At 38.7% G+C, this 27,694-nt stretch overlaps 1 protein-coding gene across 14 annotated transcripts in view; it reads left to right on the top strand.

Moving 5' to 3' along the window:
* Nucleotides 1-27,694, top strand: part of ARID1B (AT-rich interaction domain 1B) — a 491,955-nt gene that overhangs the window by 85,835 nt on the left and 378,426 nt on the right. For all 14 annotated transcript variants that reach the window (XM_072767266.1, XM_072767261.1, XM_072767255.1 and 11 more), the window contains one exon: nucleotides 19,722-19,916. In XM_072767266.1, the coding sequence (XP_072623367.1) occupies nucleotides 19,722-19,916 (195 nt within the window). The remainder of the gene's footprint in view (nucleotides 1-19,721; nucleotides 19,917-27,694) is intronic.

Raw genomic sequence — 27,694 nt, 5'->3', positions numbered from 1 at the left:
AGAACTCATGGGACTTCATTTTCTTTGTCCTGTGGCATTTGCAAGCTTATTTATACCTTGAATTATTTATATACATCTCTTAATTTCTCTGCTATAGTGTATGTTTCTTAAAGTCAAGAACCGTCTTATACATCTATTATCTTTCATTGTGACTTGCTCATTAATATTTGTTCAGTTTAGACAATGTTGAATGAATGGATATGGCCTCATATTTCTTTCTTCTTTTATCTGAATCTTTGTTTCTTAACTTTTTTTTAACTCCTGCCTTCTTTTGGTGAACATAAATTTCCTTGTACCTCTTCCAGCATTCAAATGTATCATCTCAAAGGACTAGGTCCATATTTTCCACCTTCCTTGAGAAGAAGAGGCTAGACTTTTCCTTCATATTCTCAACAAGTGAGATTATTTTATCAAGCTACATTTACTTATTTAACTTATTTATTTTATTTATTTATTTAAGGTTTTATTTATTTATTCATGAGAGACACACAGAGAGACAGAAAGGCAGAGAGACACAGGCAGAGGGAGAAGCAGGCTCCAGGCAGGGAGCCCAGTGTGGGACTTGATCCCGGGTCTCCAGGATCAGGCCCTAGGCTGAAGGCCACGCTAAACGGTTGAGCCACCCGGGCTGCCCTCAAGCTACTTTTAATGGTATGTTATAAAACTAATACTTTCCCCTTTTTCCCCAAATAAAAAATTTGATCACCTTAAATATACATTTTCAACTGCACCCTCTTATTGACAGCCCCTACTCCTTGTTTCTATAGCATCCGTCCATTTTCACATGAAGAGTTCTGCTCTGAACCGTTTCTGACATACTATAGTATAGAGTCCTGTCCTAGGTGGTGGTGATGGAGGCATTAATGTTTAGGTAAAGCCTTCAGCCCCTTTGCACATGTATAGGAGACTTCTCTGCTTTCCTTTTATTTGACCTTTTGTAATGAAAGGTGTTAAATTGATACATGTTTGAATTTGTGAACCCTATTTTCTGAAACGATTATGTGTGTAGCTTAAGGAGTAATCCTAGGCATCTATTATGCTTTTATAAAGCCTCCCCCCCCCCCCCAAGAATTTAAAGCACTTTGTAGACATTACCTTATCAACACTTAGCACATCCCTATGAGCCAAATAAAAATTAGAGACCATTGCTTTTATTCTGCAGGTGAGTAAAATGTGGCTGAGAGGTCCAGGAGGGCCTGCTGTTCTGTGCCCTTCCAAGGTGTTTGTGCTGGGGAAACTATGCCTTTACATTTTCTAACCATAAATTGTCATGTTAGTCTGCATTATAGTAGTGGGTATAATGTCCCAATTAACTCTCTTTACCAAGCCAGCAAACAGGACACCTTTAGTCAGAAGATAAACAGAGCAAATTTATGAAGTGATCTTTCTTTTTAAAGGAAATCTGTAGCTGTACATAAGAATAAAAAAATCAGTGTACTGAAAGGAAAGTAAATTACATCTAGTTTCCTGAGGAGGCCTCTTTTAAATTCATTTAGAGGCCTTATTTGGAATTGGATTTATTGAATGGGAGTTGTTTTAAATGAGCACCCCCCCCCATACTGTGAAAGTTATTTTATTTTATTTTTATTTTTATTTTTTTTTTAATTTTTATTTTATTTATTTATGATAGGCACACAGTGAGAGAGAGAGAGAGAGGCAGAGACACAGGCAGAGGGATAAGCAGGCTCCATGCACCGGGAGTCCGACGTGGGATTCGATCCCGGGTCTCCAGGATCGCGCCCTGGGCCAAAGGCAGGCGCTAAACCGCTGCGCCACCCAGGGATCCCTGAAAGTTATTTTATACCTTTGAAAACACTTTAGTTTTGTGTGGTCTACCTTGCTTGTTTGGTATTTTGAGATTGTGGGAAATGCTACTATGAGCTGGGAGAAAGCACAGTTTAGGGGCTTTTGCAGAATTGGGCAGCCTTCCTGAAAAGGCAGATTAATGGTAAGGAAAAGTTGAATCTTTGGCTGGCTTGATGCCTTTGAGGGTTTGTTTGAAAATATATATAGGTAAGGCAGTCTCGCTTTTTTTTTTAAAGATCTTTTTTTAAAAGATTATTTGAGAGAATGCATAAGCACCCTCAGGGAGGGGGGTGGACAGAAGAAAAGGGGGAGAGAGAATCTGAAGGAGACTCTCTGATGAGTATGGAGCCGCATGGGGGCTCCATCCCAGGACCCTGAGATCATGAGTGTGCTGAAATCAAGAGTCAGTATGCTCAATGGACTGAGCCACCCAGGTGTCCCAATGTAGTCTCACTTTTAATGGTTACTTAATAACTTAAAAAAAGTCCCTCTTTCCTCCCTGTTCCATACTTACTTGTCTTATCCTTTTCTTTGACATGAAAAGTACTCTTTAGCCCAATTTTTGTTAATTGACTGTGATGACAGATTTTTAGATGTAGACCCATCAATTACCAATAAATAGATTGTTAAATAGTGAGCAATAAACTAAATATAAAAAGTGTATGTATCTAACAACAGACAGAAATGTTTTTGGAAGATTGAATGTGTGCTGGCTTATGTGTGTTTTACAATGGATATATTTTGGTATTAGTTGTAAACTAAAATTTCTGGTCAAGCCCTTTTTTATTAAAAAGTGTAAGGAAGGCAGATTATGTATGTATCAAGGTACATATTTTGTAACACAGGTTAAAATATAACTCTGGTGCCTTTGCAGTCTAGTTACTATTTTTAGATATAAAAATCTTTCATGTCCCTAACCCTAGATTTGTACATTAGTTAATTTAGCAGATAGGTAAAGGTATAGAGTGTACTTTCCATGAAACACTTTCAAGTTTCTTTTAGTCTGAAGAGGGTAATGTGACTTCTTTGGTTTTCCTCCTTTATCCCTTTCTCCCCTCACCCATTTTTAAAATAGCATTGCTTTTCATACTGTCAGATTTCATGTTGTGACACCCTACTCAGAAGTTATGACAGCAGGGTAATGACAGCAACTGCCTCCAGAGAATCAATCAGGCAATTAATTTTGTAAATGAAATGCTGATTATACAAAGCTTCACATGAGAGGCCCAGTGATTAAAATCAATTTAACAAATTGTTTCAGGTGGGACTTGATTAATAATTTGCCATAAATGCTGAGGATATATGACCAGCATACCTTGTTGTTACTCCTACTATCCAATGTATAAAAATACCTTGTTGTTGCTCTTACTACCCGGCTCTATAAAAATCTGCAGGTAAGCTAAGCACTGTGTCATCCTGTCACACTAGCGGGGATAGAAGCCATATGCATGCACAAACACACTCACACATATTTACCCTTTGCTTGTTTGTCTAGTTAGATAGACCTAGCTAACAGTGAAAATGAAATGCATTATTGTCATTTCGGTTTATGTTTTCCTGTGTTCTACTTAAAAAACAAAAACTTGCCCAGACAGGTCTTTTTTTTTTTTTTTCTTTTTGGGTCTTTTTTCTATGTGGGATGTTTTAGACTTTTATTATGCAAACTTATATTCTGAATCTTAAAGAGTGGCATCTGCTTTATAGACATTTCCCATTCTTTTTTTTTTATAATAGTCATGAGATTTATGCTCCTAGCATCGTAGCTTCAAAGTAAATAAGGAAAAACTGATTAAAAAAAAAAACAAACAAAAAGGAAAAATAGAAAACCCACAAGGTTTTATACGCCTCTATCAGAAATGAACAGAATAGGGGTGCTTGGCTGGCTCATAGAGTGTATGACTCTTGATCCTCAGGGTTGTGAGTTTGAACCCCACACTGGGTGCAGAAGTTACTTTGCCCTTACTAGGCTACAGTGTCCCTGGAGGTGGAGTTCCTGGGTCAGATTCTCTGACTCCCCAGCAGCCTAGATATTTACCATTCTTAATTACAGTAACAGCTATAAACATAGTTTGGGAAACGATGTTGTAAGAATATTAGAAATAGTAACATTATAGACTGGAAATAAAAAATGCCTATGTTTGGCACTTTATAATTTGAATCCAGGAGAAGTCACACTTGGAATAGGAGACACAGCTGGATGTCTTTCTCATATTCAGATTCTAAACATTTGTTAATTCCCCGTTATAAACCAGACTTGGGCTCAGGTTTCATAGTTTTCATTATGTATCTTTGACACATCTAGAAGGCAGTACAATACGATTTAGGAGAAGGTAGCTTGGGGAGGTTAAGGGTTGAGGTTTTTTTTTTCTTTTCTTTTTTTTTTCTTTTTTTAAAGGTTTGGTTTTTTTTAAGATTTTTTATTTATTCATGATAGTCACACAGAGAGACAGAGAGGCAGAGACACAGGCAGAGGGAGAAGCATGCTCCATGCAGGGAGCCTGACGTGGGAGTCGATCCCGGGTCTTCAGGATCGGGCCCCGGGCCAAAGGCAGGCGCCAAACCGCTGCACCACCCAGGGATCCCCCCCCCCTTTTTTTTTTTTTTTAGTTTTTTATTAATGAACAGGAACAATAATTGTTCACTGTATGTGAGAAGTTGGGGCTATAAGGAGAATTAGGATGAGGAAGACACCATTTCTGCCCTTAGGTGCTCACTGATGAGAGTGGCCAGGTAAGCAGGGTTGCAGGTGGTTGTGATGTTGACTATTTATTGAATGAGACAGTGGCAGTGCTTAGCAAGAGCCCCAAGAAGGCAGGATACTGTATCTTGGGCTTTCTGGAGGAGAAAAGAGTTTGTTCAGTTTGCAGATGCCAAAGGTGTGTGAGGTGCGAGGGCATTCTAGGAACGGGTGTGCCTTAGTGCATTGGCACGGAGGTGTGCAAAAGGTCCGTCCGGGTTCACTGTTGAAGATGCTGCATATGGCAGGTGTGGCACCCAGAGGTGAGCCTGGATTATTTGGGTGTTGCACTTCTGGGCTTTGAATTCTTTCGACCTCTTTATAGCCCTTTCCCTGCCTTCTGACTTTTAGGGCAGTTTATCGGTCAGATTTCTGGTCAAAGAATGTGGCAGAAAGGAGAAATCTGTCCACATTCCTTTTGATACTTAACCGTGACGGAAGTTCTGGGAGGGAGGAGGGCTGATTCTAGAATTGTGGAATGCTGGAACAGGAAGGGGTTGTAAGGGCTCATCTGGCAATCTCTCACTTCACATGTGAGGAATCATGAGGCTCACAGGTATGAGACTATCCATGAACAACAAGCTCCCACACTTATGCGGTTACTGTGTGCCAGGCACTGTGTTTTGTATCGACCATGTTATTTCATACTTACGATGCTATAAGGTGGACCTATTATAATCTTAACTTTTCAGAGGGGGAAGCTTAAGTTCAGGGAATTTGCAGGAACTACCTGAAATCACACAGTATGTGGTGACCCACTGTGTGCAGGCCAAGGCCGCCTTAATTCCAGAGCCTGCGTATTTGACCCCACTTTGCTGTACCACAGGAGGCCAGATGGCTGGATAGTTGGAGAGTTAGGCTCCACTTGCCATAGCAAGCAATTAAACTGTTAATTAGTTGGCTGTCTCTAAACCCTCTCCTTCCTCTAAGGGAAGCTTTGTCAACCACATTTTTGGGATAATTTGCTTTTTTAAGTTTGTACTGAGATTTAAAAATACTGGATATGTTTTCATTTGGATGGTTGCTCTCCTTATTTTAAATCAGAGTTTGACAGAGCACCACCACGCTCCCCCCCCCACCCCCACCCTTCCAGGAGGCACTGCTAGGGGACCAGGTCTGTTTACATCCTTTGTAGAGAAGAGGAGGGAGCAGGGTCACGTGTGAAAAGTGGGAGTTATAAAAGCACTTTTTGAAATTTACGAAAACAAGGGAGATTTCTGGGTGGGTTGAAGATGGCACATTTCACATCTTTAATGGCTGGTTTGAGATCTTTTAAAAAGCATAGTATGAAACCTGAGGGGGCAGAAGCCATACATCTTAAAAGTTGAGGGTGAGGGATCCCCGGTGGCTTAGTGGTTTAGCACCACCTTCCGCCCAGGGCGTGATCCTGGAGACCTGGGATCGAGTCCCACATCAGGCTCCCTGCATGGGGCCTGCTTCTCCCTCTCCCTGTGTCTCTGCCTCTCTCTCTCTCAGTCTCTCATGAATAAATAAATAAAATCTTAAAGAAAAAAAAAAAAGAAAGTTGAGGGTGATTACCTGAAAATGTTATTTGTGGGAAAGGGTCTCTACCAAAAAAAAAAAAAAAAAAAAAAGGGTCTCTACCAGAGCAGGGTTTTAACCTAGAAGATCTCTTTTAAAGGACTTTTTAAAAACTTTATTTATCTATTTACTTATTTATTTTAAGTAATCTTTGCACCCCACGTCGGGGCTCAAACTGGCCGCTGTGAGATTAGGAGTCAAACACATCTAATGGAGCCAGCCAGGTGCTCCTTCTGAGGGTTATTTTTTAAAACGTAGTTAGAAGAATATTTTTTCAGTATGTGTTTTGCCAGCTTTAGTACATTTAAGAAAAGTATTGCAGCCTCTTTTCCTCCCCAGTTACACCTCACTGTGTACTACCCTTCTTTATTTCTGTGTGTGCTCTCCTGGTGTTTTGACTCTTCTGGTTCTCCGTGTTTCTTTTCCCTTCCTCTCTTTACAGCATCCCCACCCCCTTAGGTTTTAAGCCTGCCAGATATCCCATTGATACCATGTGACACCATGCAGCCCTTAAGGGCTCTCAGTTCTGAGGAGCTGCGGCCTCCTCCCTTGCAGACAAAAGGCATAGTGATGGTTCTGGTTTTCAGTTTCTTTTTGCCCTCTTATTTTAGCTTTTATTTTGAAATAATTTCAAATTTTCAAGGTCTCAAAAATAGTGCAGACAAGTCCCATATACTTTTTACTTTGATACATCAGTTTTGAATACTTTGCTACATTGACTTTTCCCACCTACCTATCCATCTACAGCGTATTTTCTCAGGATCCTTTGAGAATAGATTGTGCACACCCTGCCCCTTTACTCCTTAATGTTTGCCAGTGTATTTCCTAGAGCGTATTTCTTGGGATGAGGTTATTCTTTTACAGACCTCAGTGCAGTCACCACTCTTGGGGTATTTAACTCGGGTTCAGTACTTGAACTACAGTCCATACACTACTTTTGTTAACTGTCCTAATAACATCTATGTAGCAATCTTCTTTCCTTCAGGGTAGGATCCTGTCTAGACCTAATATGCATTGCATTGCCCTTTTTCAGTCTATACTGAACAGTGGACTTGAACTTCATGGTTCCATTTATTTATTTTATTTTTTAAAAGATATATATTTTATATTTGTTTATTCTTGAGAGGCACACAGAGAGAGAGAGAGAGAGAGAGAGAGAGGCAGAGACACAGGCAGAGGGAGAAGCAGGCTCCATGCAGGCAACTCGATGCGGGACTCGATCCCAGGACTCCAGGATCACGCCCTGGAACCAACGAAGGCAGGTGCTAAACCACTGAGCCACCCAGGGATCCCCTTATGGTTCCATTTAAATATGGATTTTTTTTTTTTGGTGAATACAGTACTATAAATATGTTTCCTTATGTTTTTCTTAAAAAATTATACATACATACATGTATATAATTTAAGTGGGCTCCAAGCCTAGCATGGAGCCCAGCATAGGGCCTGAACTCAGCACCCTGAGATCAAGACCTGAGCTGAGATCAAGAGTCTGATGCTCAACTGACTGAGTCACCCAGGCACCCTTCCTTATGATTTTCTTAATAACATTTTCTTTGGATTACTCTTTGTAAGAATACAGGGTGTATACATGTAACATACAAAAATATATTAATTGATTATGTTATTGGTAAGGCTTTGTTCAAGAATAGGCTAATGATGGTAGTTAAGTTTTTGGAGAGTCAGGCTTATATGTGGATTTTTGATTCTGCATAGGGTCAATGCCCCTAACCTCCACATTATTCAAGGGATCAATTATATATTAGTCATATTAACATTTTCTATTTGAACAGTCACATTACAACTAATATATGCTTTAACTTCTCTGTGGCTCTGGTATAGTGGAATGGGGTTATGTCTCTGGAAAGCGTGTTTGCACGGGGGCTAGTAGCCTGCATATCAAGCACAGCAGGCACTCTTTGTTTAGAGATAGGTAAATCAGTTGTTAACATTCATAATATTTGTACTAGCATTTTTTAATGCAATTTTAAAGTTGTTAATTTTTAAAAGTTAATAAAATAGCTTGTAAGAGGCATGATGGTAACCATAGTGATCGGTGGGGAAACCAGCAACTTCTCAATTTGTCTTTAGGTGCCACTCTGACATGCCCCTGGAATTGTTTATCCACACAGGTCACGTACCAAACATCTTTAGAATGATGGTGTTTTTTCACTGGTAAGATGGGAAAACCGATGGTTAGAGCACTGGAATTATTTATCCAACATTTCATGGCTAGTTGGTAGCAGGAGAGGATCAGGACCCCAGGTCTACCCAGTGTCAAACTTCATGCTTTTCCCTTGGAGTAGACACAGCAAGTTGGTTTCTGCTTGTTTGCAAAAATCTGATAATTGGTAGTGGCTTCCTGCCACTGTACAGTGAAGCTGCTACCAATTCACTGGCAGTGAATGGTTCTGAAGCTTACTGGACTTCAGGAAAATGAATTCTAGGATTGATTAAGCAGCGTCTGTCTTCTGCACATTAGTGGAGGGGTGGAGAGGATCTGTGCCTCGTAGTGATTATTCTGGAGTTACACTTTCACATCATAATGATGATAATAAAATCTCTCCCTATTAAAAGCCTGTTATGTGCCAAGGACTTAACTGTCATATCTCCAATTCTCTCACAGCTCTTCAGTGATAGTGGTAGAGTTCCTGCTGGTCAGATGAGTTAACTGAGATGCAGAGAGCTTAAGTGGTGACTTTCTTTAGCATCACACGGCTAAAAGGGATGAGGTTGAAATTTGATGTATTCCCACAAAAACTTCCTTTCTTGCTTTAAGTCTGTATTTGGGGAATATACCACATTATTTTCTCTTTCTTAAATAAGCCTGCTACTGAGTTGTCAGTAGTGACACATGAATATGAATGATAGTGCATACTTAGAGATGTAAATTTTAGGAATAGTTAAAGCCATGGTAATAGCTTTATAGTTTTTTTTTTTGGGGGGTGGTAAGAAATAACAGATCTAGGGAAAATAGAAATATATACCATTACTATTTTGATATTCCCTTTAGATCTAATCTACTCTTGAAATAAAAAATACATATACACTTATGTTTATTTATAAAATTATTACATTTGCTAAGTTAAATTTAAAAGTATGGTTCAGTCAGACAGTAATTTATACATTGAATAGACTTACCAAGTTGGTGAGCTTGGGGTATTAGGCAAATAATAGGTTTTGCCAGTTTATAAAAATCCACCCCACACTGGGGGAACCAAGACAGTCTTATTTTATGGACTTATTCTGTATTATCCAGATGATAGCTATGAATGGGTTTAATATTTGTCTTCTCACTTCATCATTCCTATTCCTGTGGGACAGTCTAGTTGGGGAGACAGACATTTATCAAATAGATAAATATTCTTGTATTCTTTACTGAGTGCCATGAAGGAAAAGCACAGTGTTTTCTGAGGGGATCCTACCTTACTCTGGTGTTCAGGGAGGATTTCTCTGAGGGTGGGGTACTGGTGCTGACTTCTGCAGGAGCATAGAGCTCCTTCCACATGGAAGGAACAGTGTAGTTAAAAACCCAGTGGTGGGGAAGTGTGTGGTTTTTCTAGAGTACCCCAGAAACCAGCATGGTCAGAAGAGGAGATTTCCTTTTGGCAGCAATGGTGGGTCCAGCTGTGACTGGATTTGGTGAGGGATGGCTGTGGTGGGAGAGGAAGGAGTCAGAATGCATCCCTGGATTCTAACTTGTACGTCTATGTGGGTAGGGGCTATCTTTCACTGAGATCAGAAACAGGCAGGGAGTATCTTAGACATCCAGGCAGGAATGTTGGGTGGCAGTTGGGTATAGAGCTCTGGGGCTTAGGGGACCAGCCAGGGGAGACCCATTTGGGGGACACAGGCATGAGGAGGTAATGCAACCTGTGGCTTATATGAACTTGGGAAAAATGAAGCTTTGTCTGCAGTGATGCATGATTTTTTACGTCTTGTACCTATTGACTGTAAGAAGCCTACATTCCATTTAGAGTCCTGTTGTTTAACTGGCCATGTGGTGTTGAGCAAGCCATTGCTTTTTCTGTTCAACGAATGTTAATGTTGCCTTTGCCAGGCATTGTTCTAAGTGCTAGATACACAAAGATTAAAAAACAAACAAACAAAATTTTAGCTTTAATTAATAGAATGCTGGGAGACAAGGAAATAAACTATTGAGTGATTTCACTCTGACTTCAATTTGTTAATTTATTAAGAGGAAAAGAAAAAAAAAAGATTTATGAAGCTCTTACTGTGTGATAAATCCTGTGGTATCTCATTTAACCCCCCAGCGACACAAGAAATGAACATGACTGTACTCTATTAAACTGAGCCCAAGTTACACCACTAGTAAGTTGTATAGGCAGGGTTCACATCCAGGTTTGTCTAACTCTAAACTCCCTCCCTTTCCCTTATACCTTTATTGTCTAGAATTTTAAGTGTTTTTCTAAACTGAGCTGTTTATTTTATATGAAAAAGATGGAGGAGTTTTAAGCAGGGAAGCATTGTCACCCAAGGTAAATATTTGTGCTTGCATAGTAAGTGTCGTAAGTGAATCAGCAGAGTCCTTGCATCAGTAGAAAAGGTTTTCCTGAGATTTCTCTTGCTCTTAAGAAAGCTGATGCCTGGATGAATGTCAGTCTTTATGAATGACACTAATGGTTAGCCAAAGGCTATGTCATCTTCCTTGACCTCTTCGATATTTTTGTCAGTGACATGGGCAAAGACATGAATGAAATGGTGTGCTGATTTAATTGGCGACTGAAGTCAAGATGGGAGATACAGTTAATATATTAGATGTCAGGGTGGAATGATGACAAAAAATAAACAAAATAAAAATAAGCGGAGGTACAAACTTCCAACACTAGCATCAACTAACCACCTGAATAATGGAAGAGGGGAAGGTGGGGTTTCATTACAGCTCCTGGGATGGATCCGGAGTGTGATGGGGCTGCCACCCAAGCACAGAGATCCACAAGGCCACATTAGTACCAGTGTAGGCTCTGGGAAAAAGAAATAAGCTCCTCCCCATATTTTTTTGTGTTAAGGGGGCTAACACACACACACAAAAATTCTTCAAAAGCAGAATTGAAGAATTTTGCTCAGAAAAAGGAAGTAGATATAATTGTCTTCAAATATTCTGCAAAAGGACCTAAGTGAAACCAATGATGTAAACTTCAAGGAACAGAATTTTGTTATGGAGAAGGAAGGAATTCATAACATTCATGGTTGTAGATACATGGCGGGGGGTTCATACATACATCACCTATGAACCAATGAGGTTCTTTTCTGTTCTAAGATTCTTTGTTTCATTGCTGAATCCTTTATCTAGAGAATCTTAGGAATTGTGATCAAATGGAGATGTATTGAAGTGCTTTGGAAATGCATGGTAGACATTAGTCATAATTTGATAATGTAGGTCAGGAGGATAATGCAGGGTTTCTAGAGGACATTTCATTGACCTCTGATGCTGTATGTTAATTTGGATGAACCTACATGATGGGTGCATTTTTAAAAGTATGCCTAAGAGTTAAGAATCACAGCTTCTGAATGTTGCTTTTTATTGGTAGTTTATGGAAGTCACTTATACATATAACATATAACAACATATTAATATTTTGTGGCTAGTGTTAATTCTGAAAAATGAAAACCCAGTGGTATTTTAAATTTAAAGTATAGTTAGAAAAAAATATTGTGTCTCCTATTCTTGCCCCATTTAAGGATAATATATATGTGACAAACTTCTTTCTTTAAAAATACACATCAAGGGGCACCCGGGTGGCTCAGTCAGTTAAGTGTCTGCCTTTGGCTCAGGTCATGATCCCTGGGTCCTGGGATTGAGCCCCATGTCGGGCTCCCTGCTCAGAGGAGAGCCTGTTTCTTCCTCTGCCTCTGCCCATGTTCTCTCTTTTGCTCACTCTTTCAAATAAATAAAATCTTAAAAAAAAATTACACATTAAAAAAATGTTTCTTTCAGATAAAAACTGAGCAAATAAAAACTGCCTTAAATCCCATTTTTATACTTTTTTTCTTCATCCCCCCCATCTCTGGTTCCACAAATATATATGTTCTGTGTAACTTGCCTTAAGGAAACCCAAAGCAAAAATATTGACAGTGGTCATTTTTCCATGCCAGTATATGAGTATTTTGGTCCCTCCCTGCCCTTACCCACTCCCTGCAGTTAGCATCATACTTAGAGAGGGCACCATGGTTCTTGGAGCCAATAACCAATACTAATACTGATGTATTAGAATTCTACTTGATCCTTCCCATACCATGGTAGAATGTAGCACATATTCCTAGATTGACAAAGGAAAACTTATGGTATGTTGATACTCAAATTTGAAGCTCACGTCTGCTTGAATAGGTACTATATTGTCAAGTAAAAGCACAATGGTTTTAGATGCTGTGTTGCATTTTTTTCCTGTCTCAATTTCATGACCATACATGGATGTATGCTGTAGTGTACATAGGGGACTATGGGCCTGAGTCAGGAAACTTGTGCTTTGGTCTTGGCTCTGTACAAGTGCTGTAGCCCTGGGTAAGTCCCCACAACTCCCAGCCTTCAGTATGTCATCTGGGATGAGATTGTTTCCGTGGTAATTGGATTCTGTGGTAGTGGTGACAGTGGTAACTGAGAATAGTGGTATTTTCTGGCTTGAAGAGGAATACGGAATGAGGGAAAAAGTCTTTAGTGCCTTCATTATTTTTGACTTAAACTGATCTTTTTTATTTTTATTTTTATTTATTAGAGAGAGTGAGAGGCAGAGAGACACAGGCAGAGGGAGAAGCAGGCTCCAATGCAGGGAGCCTGACGTGGGACTCAATCCCGGGTACCCAGGATCAGGCCCTGGGCTGAAGGTGGCGCTAAACCGCTGAGCCACCTGGGCTGCCTGACTTAAACTGATCTTAATGCCATTAGAAGAACTTGACCAAGAATGTTGCATTATATATTATCATTGGTTTTACATGTGTCTTCTGCATAATGTACAGAATCGATAGAGAAATTGGTCAGTGATTTTTACTTTTTACTTTTGAGAACATTTTACTTTATGTGATCAGTCATCATTCCTGTGGAGTTACTGAATCAGCACAATCTGAGTCATTTATGCTGTGTGCTGAGACATAAAGAAGTGCAAAGCATGGATGTTGCCATTTTAGACTACTTGGGAGGTAAGAAAATTCATGAAAAATGAAAAACTAGTACATGAGTTAAATAACAATGCAAGGCAACTGAGAAGTCTGTTACAAGTAGCACAGGAGAGGGGCACCTGGGTGGCTCAGTGATTGAGTGTCTGCCTTTGGCTCAGATTGTGATCCTGGGGTTTTGGGATCAAGTCCTGCATCGGCCTCCCCATAGGGAGTCTGCTTCTACCTCTGCCTGTGTCTCTGCCTCTCTCATGAATAAATAAATAAAGTCTAAACCAAAAACCAAACCCAAAAACAAATAGCACAGGAGAGACTAGGATAGGTCCTATAGATAGTGTTCTTGGGTGTGTTGAAGGGGGGATGCTCTGTTGACCTTGAACCAGGACTTGAGTGAACTTGGGTTTAGACGGACAGGAGAGTGGGGACGTCCTCAGAATAAGGACTAGCAGCCGTTCCCTGTGGGTGAATGCTCTAAATGGGAGTGTGGGTGTGGGGATGGAGGAGGGTGAATGTGGGACAGCTGTGTCCCATCCACCCCCACCCTACAGAAAACCATAGTAATGTTTGCCCCATGCCTGGGAAAAAACAGACATTTTAGAGTTATATTTAGACATTATCACAGAAAAGTAAACATAGATTGCTTCATGATATGGCAACCACTTCTTACAGGTCATTATGGCTGGCTCTGATCCTTATCGGCCTAACTTTCACATAGCTGTAATTCATGCACATCGCTTTTAAACATTTGACATTGTTATGTATGTATTTTTCCATTTCTCTGTTCCACTGTGTTCATATGTTATGGCTTGTTCACGTATTCTGTAATTGTCGAATAGGTTGTTCTAGTTTTCTTCTTTGAACAATTGGTAAGTGGCTCTCAGAACTGTTATAGTTCTTACTAATTTGATTTTCACATGAATTGTGAGTTAGGTATTATTTCTTCGATTTGCTGAGTGAGAAGCCTAATACGCAGTGTATCTGGGGTCATATAGTGGTAGTAAATAGTGAGATAAGGGTGTGGGCCCACTCTGCGGCCAAGTCCACACTTTCTTCACTGGACCATGCTGTCTCCTGTCAGTATTAAAAATCATGTAGCTACAGATGGATTTGGAGAAATCGCACCCCTGCCCCATTTGAGAGACAGGGTAAGAGTTGGAGCAAGATAGAGTTTTTATTTTTTTATTTTTAAAGATTTTATTTATTTATTCTTGAGAGAGAGAGAGAGAGGCAGAGACATAGGCAGAGGGAGAAGTAGGCTCCCTCAGGGGAGCCCCATGTGGTACCCCATCCTGGGACCCCAGGATCACGACCTGAGCCAGAGGCAGATGCTCAACCACTGAGCCACCCAGATCCCAAGGTAGAGTTTTTAAAGCTTTTGTTTAAAGCTTATTGTCCTATTATCTCTCAGAGTGAAGTAGTGAAAAACCTACTAGTAGGTATAAAACCTTACTGGTATAAACACTCATTTACTTAAATTGGGTTTCATTATTTTTGTCATTTTATAGGTAATGAAATATTACTTTGAAGTTTTCTTTAGTTGCTGGTAATATAGAATATTTTCCCAAATAATGGTTCAAAACAGGAAGAGATTCTTTCTCTGAGCGCATATTTAATCCAGATGTATAGATATGATTAGAGATCAAGAAAATAGGATAGTTCTTTCAGTGGGTTTGCAATGCTTTTCTTCAATTTGTGGTTTAAGAAATTGGGCTGAAAAAATTGTAGCATATTATATTCAGAAAGAAACTACTAATAAACCATTTCCCTAACTTGATATTTGGTAGTAAATACAATTACATAGATATCTTTATTATAAAAACATATGGTGGCATACTCTAAAAGAGTGGTAATGAAGGAATAAGTATAAAAAGCATCAAGTCTATTTAAAGTAGGGGCACCTGGGTAGCTCAGTCACTTAAATGTCTGACTCTCGATCTCAGCTCAGGTCTTGATCCTCACCATTGTGAGTTTGAGCCCCAAGTTGGGCTTCACACCCAGGGTGGAGTCTACTTAAAAAAAAAGTCTGTCTAAAGTATACTAAAAGTATGTAAGTGAGTTGTTGTTTAATTTGGATTATCTTTAAAAGAGTTGTTGGATTCTTAGGCCAGCGTTTGATAAACCTCTTTTACCTATAATACAGCCCAAGTATGCTGCCTAAATTGTCTAGAATATATGTTCAAATATATATTTAAAAAATACACATTGTATTCTTTCTTATTTAGTTGTCCTTGGGATAGAAAACCTTCAGAGGATTTTGGAGGATGTAGGTAGTAGTGGCAGCTTCCCAAAAGGAGATGTAGGAAGGCATGTGTGTGCACGTGTTCGTGTGTGGTGTACAATTCATACATGCATATCTACACAAAAGTTTATTTGAACAAAGGAGGAGTTATAAGAAAGCCTTACCAATAAATAAAATTGCATAAGACACTGAGTATAATTAAACCTACACTAGTTGTTTTGAGTTCTTTGAAAATGGGTGGTACATACTGTGGCCTTCAAAGGACTTAGTTTATAGGATTGAAGCTCAAACTGCAGTAGTTGTGGAATGGTATCTAGAGAGGAGTAACATATTTAGAGAAGTATTTGAGGACTGTTTTAATATGCACAGTGTCTCTGATAGAGCATACATTTTATATGAGAAATGAAAATGATAGTACTCTGGAATAGATCAACCAAGGAGAGATGATAAAAATACTAAAATTGTTTTGGGTTAGAAGTGAATAGGAGAAGCGACTCGACCTTTAGGTTTTTTGGAAAAACCTATATTTGGTTTGGTCTTTGGTTTCTTTAAGGAGGAAGTAGTAAAAAGCAGGGGTTGAGATCCTGCACTTGTACATATTTAATGTTAAAAATAGGAAGAGCACACAGCAGGATGAATTTGAGGTGTGGATGAGTATTTAACACAAGACCATAAGGAGAGAAGGTTAAAATTAAATAATTTGCACTGTATAAGTATCTGTTTTCATATCTGAAGTCTCACTGAAAGGTATTAGGTGCATTTTGAGAGGTGCAGATAATCTATGTATTTCATGTTTTCGATTTTCAGAACTCTCAGGGTTAAGCTAACATTTTTGACATGGGTGCAAATTAACTGAATTTTAAGTAGGATGGTAAAGGTTTATTGCAGTGATTAGACAGATATTACAAAACAATTTTAGTCACTGATAAGATGAATTTGCTGCACTGTTACCTATAGCATTAAAATAAAGACACTCCAATCATTTTTCCATTTTAAATTTCTGCTTTAATTAAGCCAGTTTTGGGGTGCATTATTTAAAGAGAAATAAGTAGACCTTTCCTATGTCCTGGCTAATCCAGATTGAATGTGAAGATAGGGCTGCCTCAGACTCCGTATTAGAAATTTAGCTTGAAATCTGATTTACTCAGCCTCTCTGTTGGCCATTCATTCATTCTGAAATCACCAGCTAAGCCTTGATTTTCACACTTCCATAGGAAGTTTTATCTTTTGAGAGAAAGTGTGGAAAATAATTATATTCAGCTTTTTTTTAAGGCATATGTTCTGATTTAACTCATTCTGGGAAAACTTAATTCTTAACACTTGATTTTTGTTTTATTGCACTATATCAACATACATGTTTGTGTGTTGAATTGTGAAGTTAGCACAGGTTGTGTAACATCAGTATATAATCATTGTAAGTACAAAATTTCCTTGACTGGTGAAAGTAACACATCTAAAATTCCATGAAATTTGAATTTTGAGCAGAACTGTTAGGCCTACACATATTTTCATTCAGGTGAGATCAGTTCTGGCAAATTCCTATGAATCCCCAAGAACTGAGCTTTCTTGTAGGGGGGCTTTGTTACAGCCCACCACAGACCCATTGAGATGCTCTGTCCTTACCATGCCTTGTGTGTCCAGTTAGGATGTCGACTCCATGTGTTACATTTTTGTTCAGCCTGTCTCCTTCAGTTAATTGCTCATTTCTCTGGGATAGGTTGTTTTCATTTTTCTTCAGTGCCTGGTGCACTGCGCATTTAAGAGATACCAAGGAAGGAGGGTAAAGATTGCATGCAGCTTTGGGCTGGGGTGTCAGTGGGAAGAAACTGGCAGTTTTTGTAGCTTCCCCAGCTTGGGGTCTGGGTTTGTGCTCCTGGCTTAGCTCTTACCTCCCATTCATGCCATAGCTCCTTACCTTCTAACTACTGCTCTCACCTCTGTGGTGAGGCTTTTGTTGCCAAACCCAGCAATTACCTTCTAGTCACCGAATATGGAAAAGCTTAGCCTTCACCTCTTAAACACCAGGGTTGCATTTGCCATGTCTCATTTGTTGTGATGTACGACTCCCTTCTTTTCTGTGACACCATACTCTCTGGAATCTTTATTTTCTGACCATTCTTCTGGCTTCTTTATGGGCTGCTTCTTTCCCTTCTCTCTAAAATGGTGTTATCATCTACAGTTTTGTCCTCTACCATTGTTCTTTTTTCACATATTTTTCCTGGGTGAAATACTTGAGTTTTTATATGCTTCCTGTTGATTAAATCATCCAGTATTTGTTGAACATTTTATTATGTGCCAGGTGTACTATTTGACTTATGTCCTAGAGATACAATAGTGAGTAAAACAGAAGAGTTGCTGCCTTTCCAGGAGCACGTATCCTCTATATGCTGACTTTTCCCTATATATCATTCTATGTCAGCCCTTACTCCCAAGCTACAAACATATTGGGTTCCTTCCTATTTTATTATTTTATTTTATTTTATTTATTTTTTAAGATTTTATGTATTTATCCATGAGAGAGAGAGAGAGAGAGGGGCAGGCAGAGACACAGGCAGAGGGAGAAGCAGGCTCCATGCAGGGAGCCTGACGTGGGACTCAATCCTGTGCTCCAGGATCATGCCCGGGGCTGAAGGCAGGTGCTAAACCGCTGAGCCACCCAGGGATCCCAGGTTCCTTCCTTCTAGATGTTTTCACCTGGGTTTCCTATAGGAACCTCAGATTTCCTATGTAGACTGAAGGCTCCCTTTGGCAAATGGAGGAGAGAGCTGATCTGCTTCTACCTCTGCATATCCTGTCTCAGATGGTGTCTTACTATCTATTGAGCCACCTTTGATTCCTGTCTTCTTCCATCACTTAGTCTCCAAGTTGTGTTGTATTTCCATCCCATTACTTGAATCTGGGCTTTCTTTCTGCCACTACTGCCACCAGTTCAGTATTTCAGCTCACCTGCCTGCTGCAGTAGCCCACCCTGGCTCCAGGCAGGCCTTCTGAAGCTGCATCCAACTATAGCTGCCTCTGTTAAAAGCACCTAGTGGTTCACCCCAAGGTGCAATCTGAAGCCTTTCGGATGACGTGCAAGGCTCACCCATGTACTGTCTTCTGCCTGCTGCAGCTTCTTTGCAAATTCCTGCTTCGTTTGGATCTCAACTGCTTATGTTTACTCATAAACATCAGGCAGCTCACCTTCCTTGAGCCTCTGCTTTATGCTGCTCCTTCTGCTCTGTGGTTCTGTATGCCCTGTCCCTCCCCACCTTGAGCCTGGCACTTTCTCACTCATTTATTCTGGTAATCTTTAAGCCTTCTAGAGGGTTTTCATATATATTATATAGAGTCTGGCATACAGTGGGGATCAATGTATGGTTTTGAAAGGAAGGCAAGAAGGATCTCTTGTATGAATGCTGCAGGCTTTTTTTAGCACCTTGGGGCAGGATTTCCCTTGCCAGGGCTTTTGCTCCTTTGAAGCACCCAAGGCAAGAAAGTCCCAGTTGAGTCTCTAGTTCTGGCTCTCCCGAATGGCCTTGGCCCTGAGGCCCATGGGCTGACTCACTAAACCCAAAATAAAACTCAGAGTCTAGATTTGAACTGGTTATGTTTGGTAAGATACTGACATAGGGAAGGTGGCTTGTGATTCATAGTCTGGGTGCCTATTCATATGCACTAGTGATCTTTGAAAATTTTTACCCTAGACATTCTGTATTATCTAAAATCTACCCTTTCACTTTCTAATGAGTACTCAGATGCATTAATGTTTGATCAGGAGTTGCAGACTCAGGTCCAAATTAGAGTAGTTTTTCTGAGAATACTTTGAAGTCAAAATCGTTGCTAACCACTCAGTATACTTTATCTTTATTACTAGTAAGCTAAAGGAACTGGCTGAGATTAACTGTCATGCTCATATCCTATATGTATAGCAGAATTTCAGATGCAAATGTTTTCTCTTTGCAAACTCTTTCCTCCTTTTGTTTCCTCCTTCGTAATTGCTAAAACCTTCCTAAAAATAAAAAATAAGTGTCATGTATCCATCTAGACCTTTTCCCTAAATGTTCTGGGTTTTTATATGCCACCTCATTGTTTTTTTTTTTTAATTAAATAATTGATTTACAGCATATTAGTTTTAGATATTATAACATAATGATCTGATATTTGTATACATTGTGTGTCTTTAATATTGTCAAAAGTAAGGATAGTTGTGTAAATGTTAGTGTAACAAAATCTCTGCCTTTGTAATACATAATGACTTAATCCGTGTCTTTGTTTATTTCTTTCCAGGGCAGCCCAATGGATCCTATGGTGATGAAGAGACCTCAGTTGTATGGGATGGGCAGTAACCCTCATTCTCAGCCTCAGCAAAGCAGCCCTTACCCAGGAGGCTCTTATGGCCCACCAGGCCCGCAACGGTATCCAATCAGCATCCAGGGTCGGACCCCAGGGGCCATGGGAGGAATGCAGTACCCACAGCAGCAGGTTTGTGCTGGTTTTAATCCCATTTCCCCTTCAAATTGGTGATGTTTTGTCTTTGTTGCTGTCTACCTAAAGATTGGTACTGAGAGAATTAGGAAGCATTATTTTCTTTTTTCTTCTTGTTTTCATAGTTAATTCAGGTAATCACAGGTGCAGTTTTCTTTCAAAGAAGGAAAGGTGATAGGGCACCTGGGTGGCTCAGTCAGTTAAACTTTCAACTCTCAATCTTGATGCAGGTTTTGATCTCAGGATTGTGACTTCGGCCTGCCTTGGGCTTCATGCTTGGCATGGAGTTTACTTAAAAAAAGAGCCAAGGTTGGCTCAGTCATTAAGCATTGGATTCTTGATTTCCCCTCAGGGTCATGAGATGGAGGCCTGCCTTGGAGTCCCAGCGTGAGCTGCTTAAAATTCTTTCTTTCTCCCTAGCCCTCTGTCAGCTTGCCCCACCTCCTGCGTGCATGCACATACACTCTCTCTTTAAAACAAATAAAAAGGGGATCCCTGGGTGGCGCAGCGGTTTGGCGCCTGCCTTTGGCCCAGGGCGCGATCCTGGAGACCCGGGATCGAATCCCACGTCAGGCTCCCAGTGCATGGAGCCTGCTTCTCCCTCTGCCTGTATCTCTGCCTCTCTCTCTCTCTGTGACTATCATAAATAAATAAAAATTAAAAAAAAAATAAAACAAATAAAAATAAAAATAAATAAAAATGTAAAGTGAGCTTCTTAGAACAAAGTGGACAAAAATACCTATTTAGTGGAGGCTGTTACCGTGTTCCTGACTGTAGTTGAAAGATAGGCAGTCTCATCATTTTGCACTACATTATATAGATCTAAACCCCATGAAGTCAACTTCGCTTTCTAACATTTCTGATGTTAGACTGGCATGTTTTGAACTGTGAATAGAGTTCTTAAGGTGAAGTTTTAATTATTTAAAAAATAAATAACTATGAAAACGGCATCAACTTTGAGAAAAGTTTTTTTATTCTCACAAAAAGTTTTTTTTGCGTTTATTTCTTAACATATTGCTTTCATATAAGAGGATTTGGTGTACATCTGTTTTCTTAGATTTGGATGGGTTTTGTGTTTTACTTAAAAAAAGAATTTTTTTTTAAAAGCCCCCCCAGTATTTTTCTCCTTTTTCTCTAGAATCAAATAGTTGGAGTTACTTTTTAGCCATAGTAAACCTAGAGTCTCTTGGATACTAGAGTATATCCTTGTTATGTTGGCCTGAGGAAGCATGAAATTAGGAAAAGACTAAATTAGATTCAGACTCGTTAAGGTGTTTAGTCACTAGAAATACCAGAAAGCCTTATTTATAAATTCCCACACCACGTCTTTAATCCTGGGGGTGCACTGGGCTGATGCTGCGTACATTTTCCTGCCTCCAGATAAATTACTCCTTAATGTTGCTAGTACCCCATACCAGTATTTCATATACTTCCTCTCTGGAAATTCTTCCCTGTGTTTGACCAAAAATCATCTGTGGCAGAAAAAAAAAAGGATCAGACTTTTCTTCTAAGATGGAAGTGGAGAATGATACACTTTTACATGCTCCAGAGCTGTGTTGATGAAGTTGCATCTGAGCCCTTTCTTTTATAGGCTGAATATTATTTTTCCTCTTTATTTTTTGTCCCTCCTTGGGCGGTATTTTTATTTCAAGGTGGTTGTAGGGAAAGATGGAAGTAGCTCAGCCTTTGAATCCTAGCTCTTGGTTCCTTAAATAGCTGTTATTACTCCTTTATTAAAATTGGCTGCCCAGAATTCTGAGTCACTTACACACTTACTTAATTGTTCTGTTAATTTTTTCAACATAATTCCGTTCTTCCAGAAATATTTTGCTGCCTAGAATAAAACATCTTTAGCTGAGGTTACTAATTGTGAGGGGGAAATAGTTTGTACATGATTGAAAAGTAAGACATGATTGAAAAGTACGACATGATTTTCTTTTCCTTTTTCTAGTTTTAATTCAGCTTGCTCTTAGTTGAGGGGAAGAAAGCCCAAGCAGCTTGCTACCAAAATCCTATTTCTCCTCTGTAGCTGATTTCATTTGAGGGCTGATAGTCCTGTATGATAACCCCAGCCACAGGAAGAGAAGAAGGGAAGAAATAGCAGGACTTGTGGAAAGAAGTAGATGCTAATCACTCCTTGTTTATCTGTATCTTCTTTCCACTATATTTTCCTGCTGTCAGAAATTCATTTTGAAAGGTGATGTTTATGGTAAGGTACAAGATACTCCTTTATCTTTTTCTCTGAACGAATTCAAGTCTTATAAGTTTTCGACATTGGCATAGTTTGCAATGCCAAAGTAGAAGTCCAGCAAATGGAAAAGAGTGTATAAACAACGGTTACCCGAGGGAGCGCCTGGGTGACTTGCTCCATTAAATAGTTGCCTTTGGCTCAGGTCATGATCTCAGAGTCGATCCAGCCCTGTGCTGGGCTTCCTGCTCCACTTGGAGTCTGCTTGAGGATCCTCTCTCTCCCTCTCCTCTGCTGATCTGCCCACTTGTGTGTGCCGATTCTCTCTCAAATAAATAAATAAAATCTTAAAAAAAAAGATTACCCAGGAATATTTTTTTCATTATTTTCTTTCCTACATGTGTAAGCCTGGAAGAAGAGGACGTACATAAGTACATGAGTAATCTTAATTTCTTGGGTTCTTGGTATTTTTTTTTTTAATTCCTGTGTCTCTTACATACTTTTGAAATTCAGTAACTCTTGGATTTCTTTGAAGGGACAAATTGATGAAGATAACTCACCAACTATTTCAGCAAATTTTTAATTAAGATTTTAGATTAGGCATTTTACTGCTAACCAGAAGAAATGCCTAATTCTAATTGAGGACAAATCTTTCTGATAATGAAAGGGAAGTAGTGTTTCTGGTAAGAAATTGAATGCCTTGGCCATAATATGTCAAACTTTCATATTGAGTTCATCATAATCAAGTGTTCTAAGTAATCTGTATTGCCTTTTCGTCCTTTCATTTAGTTATGATATAGTCTTAAAATATAGTATCTTGTTTTGATAAGTAAAAGGCTAAAAATGGCTATGAACGCGTTTTTGAATATGTGTAACATTTTAAAAGGGACTCAACTTTTAAAATACTAGTTCATGTGATCAGTTAGGTATAGGCTAATTAATAGCCTTGAATGGAAAAAAAATGTAATTAAGAAAGTTTTGGGTAAAAGTTATTAGAGCATATTTACTTTGTTAGTTTTAGCCTGTGTTCTTGGTGGGGAATTCTCAGTGAGTTGCTTTGTTTGTAAATTTCGGGTAATTATAAACTTGTCCACAGACAAGGCCCTGGCACAGTGATTGGCTGCTGGTCCTGTCCGTTTTCTCCTAGTATTAATGTAATTGGCTGAGCATTTTTGTAATCATGGCTGCTAATGTTTCTCAGGGAAGAAGTTGAAAGATAATGATGACATTGAGTTTTTATTGAGTGGACATCACCACCTAGGCATGACTTTGCTTTGGATAGACTCCAAAGCTTTCTGTGTTTGGTTTGTGAGCCCCTAATGAGCTGAATCAGGTTCATTTAATATTGCTCATATATTTCTGCAAAGGATTAAAATGCAGGAATTCAAGTTTGTAAATTGAGTTGCCCACTTACCAGCTGAGTGGTAAGTTGTCTTTGGCTCAGGGGTCACAGTTTGATTCCTGGCTAGCGTTCCACCCCTGTGATAGGAATTGTAAATGAGTATTCTGTTAGAAAGGACTGCCATGCTTATATGAAATTTAACATGGATAATATCCCTGCTAGCTTTTTGTTTCTGAGAGTCAGGAGAAACTGGCCATCGAGTATTTGATTTTAGTGTTAACCTGGTAATTCTTGATTTTGTATGGTGATAATTTTATTTTTGCAATATACTCATGACTAGGTCTTTGAGCATGACATGATAATAGTACATCATTTTGGTATTTCTTAACTGGAACTAGATTTGTGCTCTTTAACATGCTGATTCTCCCATACATCAGGCGAATACATGGCTAAACAGATTAGTTTTGCACAGTGCCCTAAAAACTAGTCTACTTGAGTTTCTATTGAGCCGAGAGGGGAAATGAATTTTCTATGCCTCTGTGGAGAATGTTCTGCCTTTAGGCTCCTGGAATTCAAACTTGGAGATGGTTAACGGAAGTATACTGGTTGATTTCGTCTATTACAGAACCACACAGAGGAAATATAATCTTTAAGGTTACCAGAATCTGACTCTTGAGTTTTTTTAGATTTTTAAAATAACATAGACACTAAGGTACCCCTGGCTGGATCAGGGATGTGGGTGAGCAAATGTTTTTTTACTTCTCTTGTCCTTTGTGATTATAAATGTATATGCAGGCCTGTGCCAACTTGCTTTAAAAAAGATTTTCATATAAAAGAAATAGCACACAGGGGAAATAGGCTACAGAAGTGAAGGTATATTTATTTGTGTCAAGCACATTTCAATTACCGCATGTAGTGTTGAGATTTTTCCTGAGTTATCAAGGGTTAGTGGGTTGATATTTTAACTATTCTTACCTTACTGCAGAAGTTTGTATAATCTAATGCCTCTTGGCATTATAAAGCCAGGGAAAGGGGAAGAGGGCAGTTTTTTTATAATGGAAAACACGACCTTTTTAGTTTTTAAAAACACATCTGTCTTCCAAAAACCTTTACAAAAATAAGAGCATGATATAACAACAAGAATATAATAGTTTTGAAAGGTATTCTGGAAAAATTAAATAGAAATTAGTTATTTTTGTTAAGGTGATCCATCTGAACTTATCCCTTAAAAACCTAATTAAAGTTGAAGTTCTTTTGAAGAAGACTTTAGAAATCAATAGGTATTCTCATTTGTGTCTTTATCTTCTGTACCCTTTGGATATGTGTATTTTGCTGTGTGTTTTTTGAGTAAAAATGTTATGTTATTTCAGAACATAAGCATTTTATTTGGTGCTATCTTAACAGCCAAAACACTTCTTCCAATGCAAATGTTTATTTTGGCAGCAGATGTTTCTAAAAGGAGACAAACATTACAATTGTTTGGCTAAAATAAATGTTTTCTTTGGGGTTATTGAGGCAGCCAAGCAAGTTCTAGGATTCCCACCTGTGTTACTTTATATTGTCAGTTTATTTGGGTAAAAAATGTTTACTTTAAAAAATACAGTTAGAATTATGTCTTATTCAGTTTGAACAATGTCTTTGAAAAGTCAGGATGGATGAGGAGGGAAGGGTTGGTTAAAGACGTAACAATTACAGAATTATTTAACATTAAATGTTTGTTTAGACTCCGTCTCTGTATCCTAAATGTGAATCCAATAATCAGGTATTAATTTTGGTTTTGCCTAATAAGAGCTTAGACATCCTATTTTTAAGGAGCATCATAGGATGGGATAAGATGAGAAAGGAAGACTTGACTTAACGGAAAAGAATGGGTGCGTAGAGTTTGTTTTACATCCAGACTCAGTTTTTTTGATAGTTTATGTTTACTCAAAGACACACCCACTCGCACTTATGTGTGCACACGCTTACTTGCACACACTTATTTAAAGCAGAATGTTTGTGTGACAGTGGTATCTTAGTATAACCAAATGTATCTCCATACGCATACTGAATATATTAAACATGTATTTTATGTGTGTTTTAGATATGTGTACATAAAGAAACAAATACATGAATAAAATGAAGGTAAACATTTTGGGCAGTAAAATAATGAATGCTGAGAGATTTCTCTCACTGTGTTATTTGTAACATTTTTATATAGGCATGTTCGGTACCAAGAGACTAGGAGCCAAGCTGCTTTGCTTGCACACCTGAAATGTTTGGAGTCCTTTCAGCGGATTGCAGATTTGTATAAATAATGGCCTTTTGTTGGCCACATTTTGTCTTGATTCTCTCAGTTGTTCTTCATCAGTGAACATAAAGGTATTTAAGGTTTACCAACAAAATACATTTACACCTCATATTTCTGCTTCCAAGTAGATAGCAGATGCTACTATCACTGATGCCAGAGTTCCCTGTAGATGGAGTTTTGTACCAAGAGAATATTTTTGAAAAGATTTGTAGATATGATAATTTTTATTTGCTCCTTAAAATGTAAATTTCTGGAATACTTAACTGGTTTTATTTACTTTTTATATTGTAGTTGAATGTAAGCATATTTTGAAGCATTCAATGTGACATCCTTAGAGGAGGATTAGAAGAGATCACATTTCAAGTTACATAGAAATTTTTAAGTTGTTAGCCTTTTTCCTAAAAAATGAGCAAAAACCAGTTTTCATACTTGAAAATTTAATGAGAAAATATGAGATGATTTCTCTTGTTTGGATAGCTACTTTTACATTAGAAAGTTTATACCAAATAGATTTGGTTGTTTATTTGAACATTTACATTGTTCTAGGTATTTATTATAATGTGTACAGCACCTGTTCTCTGCTTGTAGTTTATACCCTTTTGTCACTCACATATGAATTCTACATATTTTACACTCATGGACTTTCAACTAAAATATCTCTTAAACTTTTCTGTTATGTTTTTGTCTTTGAGATATAAATCTCACACATGTTTTAGGTAGCATTAGAATTGCTTGAGTATATTTTAAATAAATTTTGATTTTTTTTTGGTTTTACAAATAAACTTTAAATGTGATATTTATGTTAAAATTAAAGCAATTCAGATAAAGCTAACGGTTGATACCAGTAAACCAACCAACCACATTATTTCAGTGCTCCCTGAAACACAACCAACCACAGAAATCACTAAACAACAAAAATCCCAGAATATAAATTGACAGTTACAGTGACTGGCATAATTTAGACAGTAGTTCTCAAGTTTGCTGAATATTCGAATCTCTCAGGGTGCTTTACAGCACTCCAGATTGGGATGTTCATATCAAGGACATCTGAATGTTAAGGCCCCCTTCTGTCTTTTTCTGAGCTCCACAGGTGACTCCCCAGTGTAGCCAGAATTAACAACTAGGTGATAGAGATGGACAAGTAAGGACCCCAGACTAGATTTTGGGCCAGCAGCATTGCCATTCTTTGGACCCTGCCCAGGGAGTCAGGTGCTTACTGCTGCCTTAATGTGTCCAGAAGCAGGAGGTGGGACAGTGGAGTCCTTGCTGATTAATGCTGGTAATCTGTGTGCGATCTTGGAAAAATCAAGACCTCACCCTGCTCATCTACTGAGTGAGGGACTTTGACTATGAGATCTCCTGGCTTGGAGATTTAGATAACTATTATTTAAAATAATACTTAACGATTTTTCATTTTAGTTTTAAATTTTAGAGTTTTGTGACTCCAAGTACCGTCTTCTGAAATTGATGCTTGATGGGTTGTATTAATAATTACTAGCCTACATTCTTTAAATTTCTTTGTAGAGGTGAAAGAGGTGTTATTCCTTAAAGATTAGCAAATTGTTGCAATCAATGCAATCAGTTATTTACTTTTAATTTAATTTTTTTAAGATTTTATTTTTGAGAGAGAGAGCAGAGTGAGAGAGAGCGAGCTTGAGAGTGCACAAGCGGCGGGGAGGGGCAGAGGGAGAGAAGCAGACTCCCCACTGAGCAGGGACTTGGGAGTGGGAACAGGGAGCCAATGCAGGGCTCCATTCCAGGACCCTGGGATCATGGCCTGAGCCAAGGGCAGAAGTTTAACCAAGTGAGCCACCCACGCACTCCTAATTTTATTATTTTTAAAGTGAAAATTTTCTCAGATAACTTCTTCTTCTGAATACCTGTGGTGTACTAGGTATGTAGAATGTTGTCTGTCCTTTCTAATATGTAGAAAATCATAAGGTTGAGTGAGATGT

This window comes from Vulpes vulpes, chromosome 1, assembly GCF_048418805.1.
Source record: "Vulpes vulpes isolate BD-2025 chromosome 1, VulVul3, whole genome shotgun sequence".
NCBI classification, from domain to species: Eukaryota; Metazoa; Chordata; class Mammalia; order Carnivora; family Canidae; genus Vulpes; species Vulpes vulpes.
Note: the sequence above shows the minus strand (reverse complement) of the source record. Positions and strands in the feature narration are given on the sequence as shown.